The sequence below is a fragment of the Rana temporaria genome, chromosome 12 (genome assembly GCF_905171775.1).
Source record: "Rana temporaria chromosome 12, aRanTem1.1, whole genome shotgun sequence".
Taxonomy (NCBI): domain Eukaryota; kingdom Metazoa; phylum Chordata; class Amphibia; order Anura; family Ranidae; genus Rana; species Rana temporaria.
In genome coordinates this window covers 54,335,241-54,353,779 of record NC_053500.1, presented here as the reverse complement: position 1 = coordinate 54,353,779, position 18,539 = coordinate 54,335,241, and the positions used below count along the sequence as shown (strand labels likewise).

Below are 18,539 nucleotides of genomic sequence, written 5' to 3'. Positions count from 1 at the left end.
AGGTACTTTAGCCAAGGATGGGCAAGAATGGTATTGTGGCTTTGCCTACAAAACAGTTTCTGAGCTTTATGATATTTAGAAATGTCCCTCTATATCATTGTACTATTTATCTTCTCAGGTGCTTTCTGATGATGCTGTTGATGGTAAATCTCACTATCTGGATTATCACGGTTACTGAAGAATCCAGACATCACACCACTGAATTGGAGTTGTTCTTTAGAAGAAAGGCTTCAGAAACGAATAGCACTGAAAATAATAAAGGTACAAGCTTTTTTATGTAATAAAACTTGTGGTGAGGAAAGTAAATGTAGCGCCCCTTTACCTTCAGAAAGGACGCTATGTTCAATTTAGTTTGGGAATGCGAGAGTTATGTTGCTCTCATTCTTGATTTTGTTAAATTTGGCTGTCGCCAAATCTGGATTGTTCTGTGGGTCAGTATGCGTTCCGGGGATGTTGTCTCATCTCTGGGCGGCAGGTGGCGCCAGAGGGATCCAGGCGGAGCCTCTTCTTCCCAGCAGCCAATGAGAGGAGGTTTTCCCTCGCAAGGCATGCTGGGGAGGGGTATTTCTGTGGCGGAGGCCGTTGTTCTGGGTTCTTCGCGGGTTCCTGGTTCCGGGTGTGGCACCCACCTTCAAGGTGCGTGCGCACATCACGGGCCCCACCACTATGGCCTGGGGTCGCGTGTTACGCAGAGTTCCTGATTTTGGGCCCTCCTGGCCTGGAGCAACTGATGCTACCAAGGGGCCCCAGTGACTTACTGGGTCCCCATTTCTACTGAGGAGATCCCAGGCTGTATGCTGTTCGGTGGGGGATCGGCTTGAGGAGAACCCGGAGGCAGGTGATCCAAAAGGGCTTGAACGAACCATCGGGGATCTGGTAACCGGACATAGACAGATACATTTACACTCGGTGACACTAGCATGATTTACTGGGAGGATTCGCTCTATCATTCAACTTAACCTTGCACTAGGCCTGTGGCAGAGGCCTCAACATCCAATCAGAGTGAAGTCTGTGGCAGAGACTTGTTCCTCCCAGAAACCTCAAGTGACGCTCTGGCTGCCAGGCCTGTGGCAGGGGTCTGTCCAGGGGCACTTTACCCACTCTGGCTAGAGTGGCGACGTATTGATACAATTACAGGAGGCAGGACTGCTTCCCTTATCCAAAGTCTGATACTGCAGAATTATTATATTTTCATCAACCTATCCTGTCTACCTCAATTCGATGTGTTGGTCCTGTTGGACCAGGAAAATAAAGCATTCAGAAAACCTTATCTACAGATTGGACATTCGATTACTGCTCTACTCACTACCTTCAACCCTAGACACTATATAGAGGTAACTTAATACGCCGAAATTCAATCAGCGGTTCCTTCGGGGGTAGCGCTACCTAAAGTTAAAGGAAGAAAGGAGAATAGCAAATTCAGGCATAATGATAGGGAAACTGTCCTGCTCCCAAGCGTAACACTTCTCTGAGCCACTTCTGCTTGAGTTGGATTAGTGTACCCGGACAGGCCTCTCTCACTGACCTGGCATCTGGAGTATCACTCAAACATTTGTAGGATAAAGTCTCTGCCACAGACCCTCCTTGGTGAACTTGAACTTGAGGAAAAGTCTCTGCCACAGACCCTCCTTGGTGAACGTCAGGGAGACACCTCTGCCACAGGCCCTCTCTGATTGTAGTTAGGGAGGAGATCCTCCTTGGGTGAATTAAGCCTGGATCTCCTTCGACTTGTCGCTCAGGTACCGACTGACAGGTGATCAATCCTTCAGTGTCCGGCTAACTTGATCCCCGGTGGTTTGTCGAGGCCCTTTTGGACCGCCAGCCTCTCAATGGCGCTCCTCAGATGGACTCCCCACCGAACAGTACTACCACTTGGGATCCTCAAAAGTGGGAACCCAGTCACCCAGTCACTCACTGAGTCCCCGTCGCTGCTCAAATGTTCCAGGCCAACGTGGCCCCGAAACCAGGAACACCGCGTGGCACGCACGCCCCGGCCAGGTAGGCCATAATGCCGGGGCGCCGTGATGTGACCACCCTAAAGGTGGGTGCCACACTGGACGAAGGAGAACCAGAACCAATGGCGTCTGCCCCATAAATACCCTCCCCCAGCATGCACAGCGAGGCCAAACCCTCCTGATGGCTGCTAGGGAAGAGCACCCAAACCTTGACTCCACTGCTGCCACCTATCGCACAGGGGTGGGAAGAACACCCCAGCACAACAGAATAAGCCCACAGCACATCCAAGCTGAGACAGAGACCCACTTTTGCACATAACAATTTGGATCAGAGTTTAACTACACTTTGATCTCCCTCTAAATTTAAATAGCACCGGTACCTAAAGTAACCAGGCTCTACACACATAATTTTAACATGAGTTACAATGTTCACACCTAAAAGTTTTCCTGAATCTAAGCTAGGATGTCTTGCTTACCCCTAATGCAGGTGGCCAGACATTATAGCTGGCTACTGTGTTCTTCACCTATAGCAGCCCTCTTTCCCATTAGGCAAGTAGGATTACCGGTAATCAGTTGCCCCAGGTCTTATATAGTGCCTGGCCACCACACCAGAGCAGGTACTTGCTGTTGACAGACAGACAAGATTCAGAATAGACAGGTTCAATCATACCTCCCAACTTTCAGAGATGGGAACGAGGGACCCCTATTAGAAAAAGTATGTAGGCATAGGACACACACCCTGCCACGCCCCTTAAAAGAAAAATTATACAAAAAATTGTTAAATACACAAGTGCTTTTTTACCACTACTATTCCTTTATATTTTAAAATGTACAAATGCAGCAATTTAGAAATTGATGAAAGGTTTATCACTGGAAAACACTTTTTGAAAGATAAAACGTGCATTTTATATACAGCTATATAGATCAGACCAAAATGAGGGACAAATGAGGAGGAAAGCGGGACTTTGTTCCAAATCATGGACAGTCGGGCGCTATGGGTTCAATGTCCAAAGTCAAAAGGCAGGAAGAGTTTAGGGAATAGTGGATATCCATTCCGAAGTCATCAACGAGGTAATCCAATCTAGCAGAGCAGGGCAGATGGGGAGCCCGATCAGGTATTGCACACTCTATCACAAGCATGAGACTGCAAGAGTCTGGCCACATCAATCATTTTGTAGGTGGACAAACAGACAAGGAAAGTGCCACAGCCAAAACCAGGATTCTAGAATGAGGAGCAGGAGTGCTAGATGCTCCTGAAATAATAGTTACAAACAGGGAAGGATTATAACTAGACATGTGCAATTTGTTTAGTTCCAAATTCTTTTAACAAATTTTGACAAATTGGTTCTGAAATTTCTGAATTTCCGAAATTCGAGATTTTTAGAAATTCGAGATTTTTAGAAATTCGAGATTTGAGAAATTCAAAATTTCAGAAATTCAAAATTTCAGAAATTCAAAATGTCAGAAATTCAAAATTTCGAACATTTGGAAATTCAAAATGTCGGTAATTCAAAAATTTGGTAATTCTAAAATTCGGAAATTCGAAAATTGAAAATTCGAAAATCCTAAAAATTACACATTTTGACAAATTGGTTAATTCTGAATTTTCAAATTCTGAATTTTTGAATTTACGAAATTTGGAATTTCCAAAAATTCAGAAATTCGCAATTTCAGAAATTTGGCATTTCGAAATTAGGCAATTCAAAATTTAATTCAATTAATTCTTCAATTACCGTGTTTTATACCATTCCTTTTCATACATTATTTCCCAAATGATAGAATTGGTGATAAATTTATCATGCTCATTAAGAAGCTACGACCACCCCTCCCTTTTTCCTCCCTACTAACCTATCCCACCCCTTCACACTACTCTCCTTCCCCATCCCAACCCCCCTTCTAAGACACTTTTTTTTTTTTTTTTTTTTTTATTAAAGTATAAGTACGTTTTCTGGTCAAGCTTTGATTGTAAGAATTCCTTTGTTACACTTGCATAACTTGTTAATGCAATAAGCTTCAATAAAACCTTTGATTGTGAAAAAAAAAAAAAATTCAAAATTTAAGGAAATTCTGAAATTCGAAAAGTCAAAAATTCCAAATTCGAACATTTTGAAAACCGAAAATTTGAAAATTAGGAAATTCTAAATTCCAAAAATTCCAAATTCGGAAATTCAGAAATTTGAAAAGCGGAAATTCTAAAATTCAAATCTCTAGTTTTTGGAAATTTTGATAACTCATATTTGGAATATCGAAATTTGGCTGTTAGTGAAATTTGTAACTTCAGATAACAGCCAAAATTCTAATACCTGTAATTTAATAGTTATTATTAGTTTCAAATTTTACTGATTTTCTTTTTTTCATATTTTCGAAATCGGAAATTCGATAATCGGAAATTCAATAATCGGAATTTCGAAATTACAAAATTCTAAAATTCAGAATTAAAAAATGAGAAAATCTGAAAATGTGTATTTTCCAATTTTTGAATTCCGAATTTTCAAATTTTCCAAATTCCTGAATTTCAGAAAAAAGCAAAAAAAAACGAATGAATCAAACAATTTATTTGGCAGTGCACATGTCTAATTATAACCCCCTAACGTATTTTATTTTTTTAATTCACCCTTTCTATTTTTCCTAATGAGGTAAAATCTTCTGTATAACCACTTAAGACCCGGACCTTTATGCAGGTAAAGGACCTGGCCAGTTTTTGCGATTCGGTACTGCGTCGCTTTAACTGACAATTGCACGGTCGTGCGATGTGGCTCCCAAACAAAATTGGGGTCCTTTTTTTCCCACAGATAGAGCTTTCTTTTGGTGGTATTTGATCACCTCTGCGGTTTTTATTTTTTGCGCTATAAACAAAAGTAGAGCGACAATTTTGAAAAAAATTCAATATTTTTTACTTTTTGCTATAATAAATATCCCCCAACAAGATATATAAAAAAATTGTTTCCCTCAGTTTATACCGATACGTATTCTTCTACCTATTTTTGGTAAAAAAAATCGCAATAAGCGTTTATCGATTGGTCTGCGCAAAATTTGGTGGATGGGTGTGGATTGCATGCACCTGATCCCCAGGAGAAGATGGGGAACTACAAGTCCCATCAGGTTATAATATAAGGCTACGAGGTGGATGGGTGTCCAGACATCCATCCACCTCGGAGCCTTATATTATAACCTGCTGGGGCTCAGGTGCATGCAATCCACCATCTTTGTCCAGTTTTGCTCTCACTGCTGGGACTTGTAGTTCTCCATCTTCTCCAGGGGCTCAGGTGCATGCAATCCACACCCATCCACCTCAGAGCCTTATTGTATGTATAGCCTGCTGGGACTTTTAGTTCTCATCTTCTCCAGGGGCTCAGGTGCATGCAATCCACCATCTATGGGACTACAAGTCCCAGCAGTGAGAGAAAAACTGGACAAAGATGGTGGATTGCATGCACCTGAGCCCCAGGAGAAGATGGAGAACTACAAGTCCCAGCAGCAGTGTAAGTACAATAAGGCTCCGAGGTGGATGGGTGGGGATCATGTTAATGCACTTCCACTCCAGTGCACTGCTGATGCTGACTGACAAGTAATTGGGGACGGTGGGATCAGGAGTCAGACAGGATGATTGTGGCATACAGGGTCAGGAGGTATGGCATGGCTGGCAGCAGCTCTTCTTACCTTCTTCGCAGCTCCGCTCAGGCCGTCCAAAGAACGGAGCTGCCGACGTGACATCACTTCCGGTTTTCGTCTGTAAGACGAAACCCGGAAGTAACATCTAAAGCAATGCTGCCTCCCGGCGCCCATAGTGTATCCAGGGACGGGAAGCTAATCGGCGCTTTGCAATGCCCCGGAAGGCGGGTTAAAAGCACGCAAATGAAGCGCCACGTCTGCAATCTCATGATTGCATTGACGTGGCGCTTCCTAGGGCACTGGTGTTCGGCGCCTAAGTTTAGTTTTTTTTTTCTTAAAGGGGCCATTTTAAAATTATATATATATATATATATATTTTTTTGTGACTACAGGAGGGGGGGTGTGGCGCCCGGGTGCCCCCTATGGACGGCCCGCCACTGCTTCCAGCCTGTCCTGCTGTCACATCTGTCTGCTGCTCCATCTCCTGGCATTTTTCCAGTGAGGTATCGGCTACTTCCAATGCTGAATACTAGACTGATCATAGGCACTGCTCTTGCGGTTACTGATCCACGATCAGTGGCCCCCGAGCCGGAGCTGTATGAGAGGCCTTCCTCTGCACGTCAGGCTCACTAACCAGGTATGTGACACTGCCCAGGGGCCCCAGCTACATGGGGGGCCTCTGCACTTTCCACAAAGCAGCTGATCCACGCTGCCCTGAAATTAGGGGCCCCATAATGGCACTGAGAGTGATGGATACACAGGGGAGGCAGGCTGGCAGCAGTGCGCCATGCTGTACAGAACAATACCTATTATTTCACAGCTAGCAGGGAGGGGCAGGGCCGGAGGGCCAGTGATGCTCTGACCCCGCCCCATGCAGCTTGAATGCTCATGACTCGTAGGAGCTGGAGTGGGATCTGCTGAGTTGCCAGCACTGAGAGCCCACCTGCGGAAGTAACATTGTGGATGGTGTCATGGTGAGCCCAGATGTCCAGCACTGTTTGCACCAAATGGCTTGGAATGCTGGGAGGGATGCTCCCTCCTCTGCCCCTCCTTCTGCCTGCTTGATTGGTATAGGTGAGTCCAGTGCTGGAGGTGGACACATAGCCAAAAGTTTACATGCACTGTATCTCCACTGGAAAAGGGGGTACTACATGGATGCAATAATAGTGCTGCGTGATATCAAGGGTGTATGGGGAAAACAATGCTAAGGGGGATCTGGGGTGTAAAGGGGTAGCAATGCTTGGGGTAGCTTGGGTGTCTATAGTGCTAGAGGTATCAGGGATATAGAAAGGCCACAGTGTAGGGGTATCAGGGATGTAGTGGGGTCACAAGGGGTATCTTATAGTATATGGTAACAGTGCTGGGGGGATATCTGGGGTGTAGAGGGGTCAGAGTGCTGGGGGGATATCTGGGGTGTAGAGGGGTCAAAAGTTTACATGCACTGTATTTCCACTGGAAAAGGGGGTACTACATGGATGCAATAATAGTGCTGCGTGATATCAAGGGTGTATGGGGAAAACAATGCTAAGGGGGATCTGGGGTGTATAGGGGTAGCAATGCTTGGGGTAGCTTGGGTGTCTATAGTTCTAGAGGTATCAGGGATATAGAAAGGCCACAGTGTAGGGGTATCAGGGATGTAGTGGGGTCACAAGGGGTATCTTATAGTATATGGTAACAGTGCTGGGGGGATATCTGGGGTGTAGAGGGGTCAGAGTGCTGGGGGGATATCTGGGGTGTAGAGGGGTCAGAGTGCTGGGGGGATATCTGGGGTGTAGAGGGGTCAGAGTGCGGGGGGATATCTGTATGTAGTATTTTCCCACTTTTTCTTTGCTGTACAGAATGATTGTTCATGTAGTTAATGAGGAGCTCCAACCAAAAGGGGAAGCTCCGCTTGTCTTCCTCCTACCTACGTAATGTCTGTTTACCTGTGCTGTCTCCATTGTAGGGGCCCCAGAGCATTACTTTGCCCAGGGGCCCATGATGCTATTAAGATGGCCCTGCTGCTAAGGCTCGATCACTATGGGGAGTAGTGTGGGTGATGCTGCAACCACTGCAGGAGTGCCAGCAAGGGATGGAGCTTGTCCCAGCTCCAGTAGTTACTAGAGGGAAGAGAGAAAGGTCCCTGGAGCCGCACTTCAATGAGCCCAGGGAGCCCAGGCTGAGGTTGTCTCTCTTATATCACCATAGGACTCCGTGGATATGTGGCACCAGGGATCTTTCCTCTCTTCCTTCCAGGTATGTGAGGCCTCGTACACACGACCGAACATGTCTGCTAAAACTGGTCTGCGGGACCAGTTTCCGCGGACATGTCTGACCGTGTGTAGGGTCGACCGGACAGTTTTCCGGCCTAGCGGACAGGTTTCCAGCGGACAAACGTTTCTTAGCATGCTAAGAAACTTGTCCGCTGGAAGCCTATCCGTCGGACATGTCCGATGGTCAGTACGACTCATCGGACATGTCCGCTGGCCCGAAATCCTGCGCATGCGTCGAATTGATTTGACGCATGCGTGGAAGCATTGACCTTCCGTGTCAGAGAACATCGGTGTCATCTAAGTCACCGCATTCTCTGTCCGCGGGGATTTTGGTCTGATGGTGTGTACACACATCAGACCAAAACATCCCAGCAGACATGTCCGATGAAAATGGTCCGCGGACCGTTTTCATCGGACGTGTCTGCTCGTCTGTACAAGGCCTAACAGGTAGTCAGGTGCATATGCTCCTTGAAAACCCAAATCTCACACACGTGGTATCCCATACTCTGGAGAAGGAGTAAAATGTGTTTTGGGATATAATTATAAGTGTGTCTCTGCTGTGTGTGTGTGTGTGTGAGGAATAACTAAAATGACAACTTTGAAAAAAAGTGTCAAAATTACATCTTCAAAAAACTCACCATGCCTCTTAATAAATACCTTGGACAGTCTACTGTAATTAAGGGGGTATTTTATTACCCTGGCATTTTAGGGCCTTAAGAATTAAAGTAGGCAGACAGGACATCAGGATTGATTATATATACATAGCCAATCAGCGTGTCTGGCGGAATCCCAGCAATCGCTCGGAGAGAGGCAGAACGACGGTCTGCCTATGTAAACAAGGCAGATTGCTGTTCTGATAGTGGGAAAGGCAGAGATCGTGTGTTTCTGCTAAGCAGAAACCCGGATCTCTGTCTTCCTTTAGTTAAGCCATTCCCCACACAGTGAGAAAACACACCCAGGTAACACAGTTGACCCTTTGATCGCAGCTGATGTTAACCCCCTCTGCTACTGTCATTTATATAGTGACTGTGCACTTTTTTTTAGCACTGATCACTGTATTGGTGTCACTGGTCCCCAAAAAGTGTCACGCAGAGTCAGATTTACCCGCCGCAATTTATGATTATTTCTGTCTAACTGTCTTGTCCTAGAGACAACCACTTATTCATTTCTGTCATGGGGTTAGGAAGGAAAGTACATTTTCTATAGGTTAATTTTGCCTAACTCTTAAACTGTTTTCAATATGAAAATGAACTTCTATTGTCTTACAGTTTCATATTACTTTTCTCTACAGGTGGCGATGAAGATGAGAACAGCTGTGGATGCTCATACAAATGTGGCATTAACAAAAGAGTTTTTCTTTATTTGTACCCCTTTAATGTTGAGTACAATCTTTTTGCTGCAGCAATGATCTATATCATGTGGAAGAATGTCGGACGCAAGATTGACGAAAATGCTTTTTTCCACCATGGACTGGGGCCAGGGGTTCGTAAACACATTCCACTTCTGGGCCTTTTTTCAGGTTTGGCCATTGTAATTACAGGCCTAGTAATGTTTATCTTGTATGAAGTGGGTAGAGAGAATGCTCAAAAACTTTGGGTATCTTTGACAGCTTTCTACTTCTTTCATTTGATCAGTCTTTCTCTTATGTGTCTGGCCAACGTGGTGGGAATTGTCATTTTCCAGCTGGATAAGAGGAACATGTGCAATCAGAAGAACCCAAGTCGGACCTTAGATACTGTTCTACTTGTGTTGGCAACATTGGGCCAATATGGAATATCTTATTATTCTATTATAGCCATGGCATTCACGGTTCCCTTTGGCCTCATGTGTGGTTTAACATTTTCCTATTCTGTACTGATGATTATTCAACACTCCCTTCAAAATGCTTTTATAATAGAAGGCCTGCACCGTCTTCCCCCCGCCAACTTGCTTAAAGATCATCCAAAAAAGACTTCCCCCATGCCTGTGGAACAACATGATTCTTTAAGACGTATAAGTGTGCAAGAGGACGAAAACAGATTGTCCCTAACAAGCCCTCAAAGAAATCGAAGACTGTCAAGAAGGGAGACTCTGGCACGAAACATTAAGAGCCATCTGAAGAAAAGAAAAACTATGAAGGACTTTTACTTGTTTCTCTTCCTCTGTAATATTATAGTAAGTAATTATCATTTCCTTCAGTAATGCAAACATGATTTGAAATTATTTCCTGCTGATTTACTAAAGGTTAAAGGGTCACTAAAGGAATTTTTTTTTTAGCTAAATAGCTTCCTTTACCTTACTGCAGTACTGGTTTCATGTCCTCATTGCTCGTTTTTGCTTTGATGTTGCTGTAAAACTGCTCTGATCTCCACACTTCCTGCTTGTCTGGCTCCTTATAACCATCATACTGGGAGCTTTTCACGGTGGTCCAAGCTGTCATTACTGTGTGTCTAAAACTCCTCAGAACCAATCAGATTAATTTTAAAAACAAAACACTGCCCTGGATTTGTTTGTTTTTGTTCTGTGTGTCTCTCTAGTTCACAGGAACATGAAATCAGTTTAAAAACGAAAGTGAAACTACAGGCACATTATATGATTGAATTTAATCTATGTTTAATCATTTTTAAAAGGAATCAGTTAACTTTTATGTCTCTATACCCTGTAAACAGTCATTTCAGCAAAAAAATGTTTTTCCTTTAGTGATCCTTTAAGAACTTCCACTTTACAAAGAATGTTTTCACTTTTCATTAAGATGAAGCTTCAATAGTCAATCACGTGCAATGCAATATTGCCATTTTCCTTGTATGATTGGGTTTTCAGTATCAACTTTACTAAGTGAACGTTCTGTATTCCTTTAGGAAAGACCAGATTTATACTTTCTGCACCCCCAGGCCAAATGTCTTTTGCTACTACTCTTACCCAAGTTCCCCAACTAGTCTTCTTATCACACTAATTCGATATTCATATAGAATGAACTCAAATTTGAATAGAAAAATATTAGAAGAGTAGAATAATAAAATATATATAAATATATTTTATTCAACTCTATTCTAATATTTTTCTATTCATATAGAATAAACTCAAATTCGAATAGAAAAATATTAGAATAGAGCAGAAAAATATATATTTATTTATATATATATTTTATTTTTCTACTCTTCTAATATTTTTCTATTCGAATTTGAGTTCATTCTATATGAATTACGAATTTCAGAAAATGGAAGATAGATAGAAGATAGATACAAGAAGCCAGGTCATATTCTATTGTATTTGATTACATTCTATTAGATTCCATTCTGTTCTTTACTATTCTTTGATTTTCATTCTATTGTTTTATTATTTTATATTCTATTTTATTGTATTCTTTTTTAGAAATCGATTTATATAATATTACAATTTGGGAATTCGTATGCATACGAATGTCCGAATAATGAAAAATTTGTCCGAATTTCGATTCAGAACGAAACGAAATGCACATGCCTACTGGGGACAGAGACCACAAAATAAACCATTTGCCCACTCTATCCGCTTAGGAACCGCTCCAAGTACATCTACTGTGGCAGGGAGGCTGTGCGCTGGATCACGTATCTGGTACGTGATCAGTGCTTCGGATAAGGCACGTGCTAGCCGCCCCAGCTGTGCCGTGATTTGTAACAGCACAAACCAATCAGTGGGTCCCAGCCAATGATTGATCGCCAGGACCCACTGATCGGCTCCATCATTCATGGAAAAGAGCTCTGTGTTGTAAACAACACAGAGCTCTGTACACTGACAGATTTTTTTTCCCTGCAAAGGGACAATTACACATTGTTAGGCACAAGGTTAACCCCTTGATCACTCCTTTCCAGCCAGTGTCATTAGTACAGTGACCATGTATAATATTAGCACTGGTCACTGTATTAGAGTCACTATTGATGTCAGTGTCAGACAACTGGTGTACCCCCCAGCCTGCATAAGCTAGTGCCAGATTTCCCACCACTCTATCACAGTCTCATTATATGTCATTGATCACCACTGTTACTAATATAGTAAATAAATAAATATTCCAGTGTATATATACTATAGTTTGTAGACACTATGGCCCGGATTCACAGAGAGCGGGCGCACATTACGCCACCGTAGCGCAAATAATATACGCTACGCCGACGCAGCGCAGAGAGGCAAGCATGGAATTCACAAAGCCAGTTCTCCCAAAACTGCGCTGGGTTTCGATGGCGTAAGTCAGCGTAGGTGGAAGTGGGCGTGAGACATGCAAATGAGGCGTGACCCCATGCAAATGATGGTCCGAGCGCTAGACAGATACGTATCATGAACTGCGCATGCGCCGGAACGATGACGCATCCCTCTGCGCATGCTCACAACCACGTCGAAACAACTGCCTAATCTACGCCAGATCAATGCCAACGGCGTGAACGTAACCTACGCTCAGCCACACACACATCCAATGTAAACTCCGTAAAATACGCCGGCTTGTATTCCCTGGTGCACACCTTTGCATGTCTGCTGCTGGGTTACACCTCCTTTATGGGGCTTAACTTTACGCCGGACGTACAACTTACGCTCAAATCGCGTAGCCTGCGTCGGGCGCACGTACATTCGTGAATCGCCGTATTTTCCTCATTTGCATATTTAAATAGAAAATCAATGGGAGCGCCACATGCGTCCAGCCTAAATGTGAACCCACGCTACGCCGGCGTAGGCAAGTTACGTCGGCGGGATGACGCCTATTTTTAGGCGCATCTTAGTTTGTGGGTCCGGCGCACAGATACGATGGCGCACATTTGCACTTACGTGGCGTATCTTGAGATACGTTGGCGTAAGTGCTTTGTGAATCCGGGCATATAACTTTCACGCAAACCAATTAATATACACTTATTGGGATTTGTAGCAGAATATATTTTTGCCTAAATTCATGAAGAAATTATTTTTACATTTTTTTTATTGAATAGGTTCTATAACAGAAAGTAAAAAAAAAAAAACTCCCCAATACATTTGATGGTCTACTTTCCACCAAGGGGTCATTTTGAGGGTATTTGGCATTTTAGGGCCTCAAGAATTTAAAAAGGCAGTCAGTACATCAGGATTGATCAATTCCCAAATTGATATACCATAGTTTGTAGACTTTATAAGTTTTACACAGACTAAATAATATACATCAATTTTGTTTTTCACCAAAGAAATGCAGCAACATAAATTTTTAGAACAGAATTAATATTTTTTTCACAATTCAGTCTTTTTTATTTATATAATAATATATAAAAAAAAAGTGTTGATCAAATACCACCAAAGGAAAGCTCTATTTCAGTGGAAAACAATATTATACAAAATTTAGTGAATGTGTGGTAGGTAGGGGGCGCTAGTGTCAAATTTGATTAAAGGTAATAGCAATTACAAAATACATGTGATATCAATTAATTGATATCACATGTATTTTGTAATTGCTATTACCTTTAATCAAATTTGACACTAGCGCCCCCTACCTACTACACATTCACTAAATTTAATGAGGTATTGTCCTCTTATATTTTTAGGGGAGCAGCTTTCCAATATATATTTATATATATATTTTTTCATTTTATTTAATAAGTTTATATGTTCCACACACATTTTATTGGCGCGAAAATCAACTCTCAAACATTATACAAAATTTGCATATAGTGATTGTGCAATTATGAGTTAACCGCTTGCCAGCCGTGTAATGTACTTGTACTGCGCAAACTCATGTACTTGTATGTCATGTTGTGCAACAGCCTCTAAAGGGCATGCGTGCGCCGCCAGAGCGCACACCAAAATAAAATAAAATAAAAAAAACAGTTGTGGGGTCCCCCCCAAAATCCATACCAAACCCTTATCAGTAGACCACAAAATGTTACTGATGCGACTGGCCGAGGTAGCCAGAATCGCAGAGGGTGATTTACCATGGTTTTCCTCCTTTCTTGAAAACCGATCACAAACAGTGAAACTGGGATCTTTCACGTCGGAAAAACGCACGGTGCCATGTGGAGTCCCCCAAGGATCCCCCCTGTCACCGGTGCTGTTCAACATCTATCTTCGCCCTCTCTTTGATATTATCAGTAGCCAAGAACTACTTTATCACTCTTATGCAGACGATACGCAACTGTATTTTCGCATCTGCAACAAAAAGGATCATCATCTCAGTTTAGAGAAATGTCTCTCTTCGATAGAAAACTGGATGACTAAGAGTTATCTTAAACTCAATAGTTCCAAAACAGAACTTCTTATGTTTCACGCCAGCCGAAAGAGTCAACTGGCAACAACCTGGACACCGCCGCCCATTCTGGGCCAAATCATCACCCCTAGCTCCAAAGTCAAAAGTCTAGGAGTCATTTTTGACACCTTCATGACAATGGACGCACAAATAGGGTCAGTAGTCAGCGGATCGCACCATTTGTTGCGCCTACTACGCAGACTTATTCCATTTATCCCCAAAGAAGACGTAGCAGTCGTGGTGGGAACAATCGTGAATTCCAGACTGGACTATGCAAATGCCCTCTACCTCGGGCTCCCAAAGTACCAAATCGCTCGTCTGCAAGTCGTACAGAATACGGCCGCCAGACTGGTGACTGGGAAAAGGACATGGGAATCAATCTCACCTTCGCTGAGAACCCTTCACTGGTTGCCAGTAAAAGACAGAATTGTATTTAAAGCACTCTGCCTGACACATAAGTGCATCCATGGGAAGGCTCCACAATATCTTTGCGACAAGATAGAACCTCACAATTCTAATCGCGTTCTGCGATCCACTGACCAAAATCTGGTCAAGGTTCCAAAAACCAAATACAAGTCCAAAGGAGAAAGAAGGTTTGCTTTTCAAGGTCCGAGACTATGGAACGCTTTACCAATCAGCGTTCGGTTGGAGGAAAACCACCTGACTTTCAGAAGACGGATTAAAACTCTGCTCTTTTGATGTCATGAGACACGAAACATCAAGCGCCCAGAGGCGATTCAGTTCGCATGTGCCGCGCTATATAAGTTTTTCATTCATTCATTCATTCATTATCCAAGCATGCAGCCTGGCAGTTCAGGAAAGGGAAGGGGAGGAGAGAGCGCCCTCCCTGAATCATACCAGACCACATGCCCTCAACATGGGGGGGGTGGGTGCCAAAGCCCCTTGTCCCCATTTAGATGAGGAACAAGGGCCTCTTCCCGACAACCCTGGCCTGTGGTTGTCGGGTTCTGCTGATCCCGTACCCATTCACCAAAAAGTGTCAAAAAGTAATAAACACAGGGAACAGTTTTTGACAAATCCTTTATTAAAAAAATAAAAATACAAAATCGTGAATTGAGTTTGGTGGTCTCAGCCCGGCTCCGGTGGGTGTGCTATGCAAGGTAAGCCTGTGCTTAGTACGCCCACCCCCCTCCCACAAAAACCACCACACCTACACACGCACTCTAAATTGGGTTAACACACGCACTTTGACCACGCGGTCTCTAAAAGAGAGGCGAAGGACTAATGGGGCTGGCTGAGCGGGCTAATCCTCTCACTCCCTTATAGGGAGTCCCTCTGCCCCGTTGGGCTTCAAAGCGGAGCAGGTAGGGCGGGCTCTGTGGGAGGACCCCCTCACACACCCGCCATTGCCACCCGGGGCATGGAGAAAGGTGGCAGATTGCCTCTGGGGGAGGCCTGCCTACTCCCAACTCCTGCAGTCCGGCTCCTCTCTCGAGTACACGCACAAAATACACTTATAAAAAAAAAAAAAAAAAAATACAAAATCGTGTCTATTTACTAGATACTTCCTGTCATGAGATACAGCGGGTAAAATAAGTTTTAACCCGTCACCAATTTTCTAGGTAAATATATTTCTAAAGGTCCTATTGACATGAGATTTTCACCACATGTTGGTAACAACCCATGCAATCCATACATACAATGAAACCAAAACAAATACGTTCAGAAATGAAGTCATGTGTAATAAAATGGGACGACACAGGGAAAAGTATTGAACACCTGAAAAATGGCAGGTGTAAAAAGGCATGGAAAGCCAAGACACCAGCTGAAATCTATGATTAATTTAAAAGCAATCCTGCCCATTGTCAGTGCAAATTAATATCAGCTGGTTCAGTCTCAACTGATGGCCTGATATCTGTGCGCCGGACCCACAAACTAAGATGTGCCTAAAAATAGGCTTCATCCCGCCGACGTAACTTACCGGCGTAGCGTGGGCGTACATTTAGGCTGGACGCATGTGGCGCTCCCATTGATTTTCTATTCAATAATGCAAATGAGGAAAATACGGCGATTCACGAACGTACGTGCGCCCGACGCAGGCTACGCGATGTGCGCGTGAGTTGTACGTCCGGCGTAAAGTTAAGCCCCATAAAGGAGGTGTAACCCAGCAGCAGACATGCAAAGGTGTGCACCAGGGAATACAAGCCGGCATATTTTACGGAGTTTACGTTGGACGTGTGTGATGGGTGTGGGATGGGTCCAGGCCAGGGTTACTTGGGCTGAGAGAGAGAGGCTTGAATGATGCTGGTCATCAGGACATCTAGTGACAGAAGAAAAGTACTGCTTAGGAAATCCGTGGATTGAATCTGAATTCATGGATTGAATACCAAATCTGGAATTTTATCTTTTTATAGCCTATACATTTTTTTCTTATTTTTGTCTGGAGTTCTGCTTTAAAGCCTTTTCTGTCTGTATCTCTATTAGAGAGAGATCCCCTCACTTTCTATCAGGGCACATGGTAATAAAAAACCTCTCCAATAAGAACTGTGACAAAAACACACTGTTGGAAGGATTAGAACTTCTAACAATGTTTTTATTGGAGATATGCTGCAGAAGACATTACAAGACTGAGAATGTTACATGAAGCTAGTAGAGATCAGTGGTATTATCCTAGTCAATGTTCCTGTTACAGACTGCTGGGTCTGAGGGTCGCACATCATATACCAAAGGGCTACAGATTGGGCACCAGGGATATACAGTATTGGTTATAAATTAGTAGTACTTTATTTTTGTATTCACCTAGTTTACGTTAAAGTAAAATTACTAACTAGAACTAACTAGCAGACCTGCCATCATGCTAAAATTACCATATACAACTTTTTATAGCAGTCATTTATTGACATAATCCTTCTAACTGCTCCACCATCATCACCACCATCCGAAAAGATGGAAGACCATTCCCTTCAAGAGAAGAATGTTAATGAGATAAGAATACATTAGTTCTTAATTAGAAATAGTTTTTTTTTTTCCATTCACCTAGTTTATGTTAAAGTGGTAATATTCTTTGAGAACAAACGTGTAGACTTGCCATCATGGTAATAATACCATATATGACTTTTTTTAGCAGCAATTTCCTATAGAGTTGAGTTATTTATTGACATGCCTATTATTATTTTCCTACAGTTCTGGATTATGCCAGCCTTTGGAGCTCGGATCAGATTTGACACTGGATTGGAGGTGCATTTTTATGGATTTTCCATGTGGGCTATAATTACCAATATTTGCCTTCCCTTTGGAATTTTTTACCGGATGCACGCTGCTGCCAGTCTGCTGGAACTATATAGCATGGCCTAGAAGGTCTACAATATGTTCTGCTGGTTGGAATACAACTTTTTCGTACCAACAACAACTTGAATGGCCAACACTTCAAAAGACTTTACTGAGGTTTGAAGTATTTTAGAGTCACAGGTTGAGTCATCATGGATCTAGAACAAATTGTTCTTTTTTAGCAAACACTTTGCACACTTTTTTATTTTTTATATTTTTATTTTTTTTGAAACACCATAGTCTCAGCTGGCTATTCTTATAATAGGCCTTACCAGTTCTTTTAGAGGGATTGGTCTAAAGCAGAGGAGTGTTTTAAAGTGCAATACTCTACAAATGTTTTGCCTAACTACTCAGTATCGTACCCATAAACTGTGAAGATATTTAGAGTAGTCCTACTAAATTTAGACTTTTTGTTGTAATGTATCAATAGGATCAATGAATAATAGTTAGAAGGTTTGATTTCTAATATATTCCACAACAATTACTCAAATGTTAACTAACATCAATTTCAGTGCCTAGATAATTTAACACTGGAATATTGGGGAAAAAAATATAGATTTTTTTGTGCATACTTTATGCAATCCACATAACTCAAGTTTTAATAAAGTAATGTGTACTGAAGTTAAAGGTTTTTATACAGTATAGTTAGTTTATTTTTTTTTGAGGGGTGGGAGGGTTTATATATAATATATTGGTCATTAAGTTTAATATAGTATATATTTAATAGAGGGCACCCTACCCTCACTAATTTATTACAAAAACAATTCTTGCACTATGTTAGATTATGTACATATTTGAGATAACAGTCCTTGCTGTTTAAAAATATCTGTCATGGTTTACATTTTTATTGAGTATATGTACTGAAAAACCTTGAAATAAAGAATTTTATTCAAAAGAGAAGTATGGGTCTTCTTCTTCTTCTTTTTTTTTCCATAAACAATTTTATTGAGAAATAATAAGGCAGTACAATACAGTACAATATACAGATCTGGAAAGTACATGGAAGTAGATTGATGCATGGTAACATTGCATATACAGCTAATAACAGGGTGTCAAGGTAAGCATGTCTGAACTGAGCACTATCCCATCTTCTGGGATTGAAAAGTTTTGGAAAAATGGCCTATAATAAAACCATGATTTTCTAAGAAAATGGTGGAGAGAAAGAGGGGAGAAGGGAGTGAGAGAGATAGAAGAAGAGGGAATGGAGAGGAGAAGAAGAAACAA

The 18,539-nt window shown here is 42.3% G+C and overlaps 1 protein-coding gene across 2 annotated transcripts in view; it reads left to right on the top strand.

Moving 5' to 3' along the window:
* The window catches only part of LOC120918431 (proton channel OTOP2-like), a 46,808-nt gene extending 28,593 nt beyond the window's left edge, over positions 1 to 18,215 (top strand). For both annotated transcript variants that reach the window (XM_040329994.1, XM_040329993.1), the window contains 3 exons: positions 119 to 261; positions 9,111 to 9,973; positions 17,172 to 18,215. In XM_040329994.1, coding sequence (XP_040185928.1) covers positions 119 to 261; positions 9,111 to 9,973; positions 17,172 to 17,342 — 1,177 coding nt within the window. In that variant the 3' untranslated portion in view covers positions 17,343 to 18,215. The remainder of the gene's footprint in view (positions 1 to 118; positions 262 to 9,110; positions 9,974 to 17,171) is intronic.
* The last annotated feature ends 324 nt before the right edge of the window (positions 18,216 to 18,539 follow it).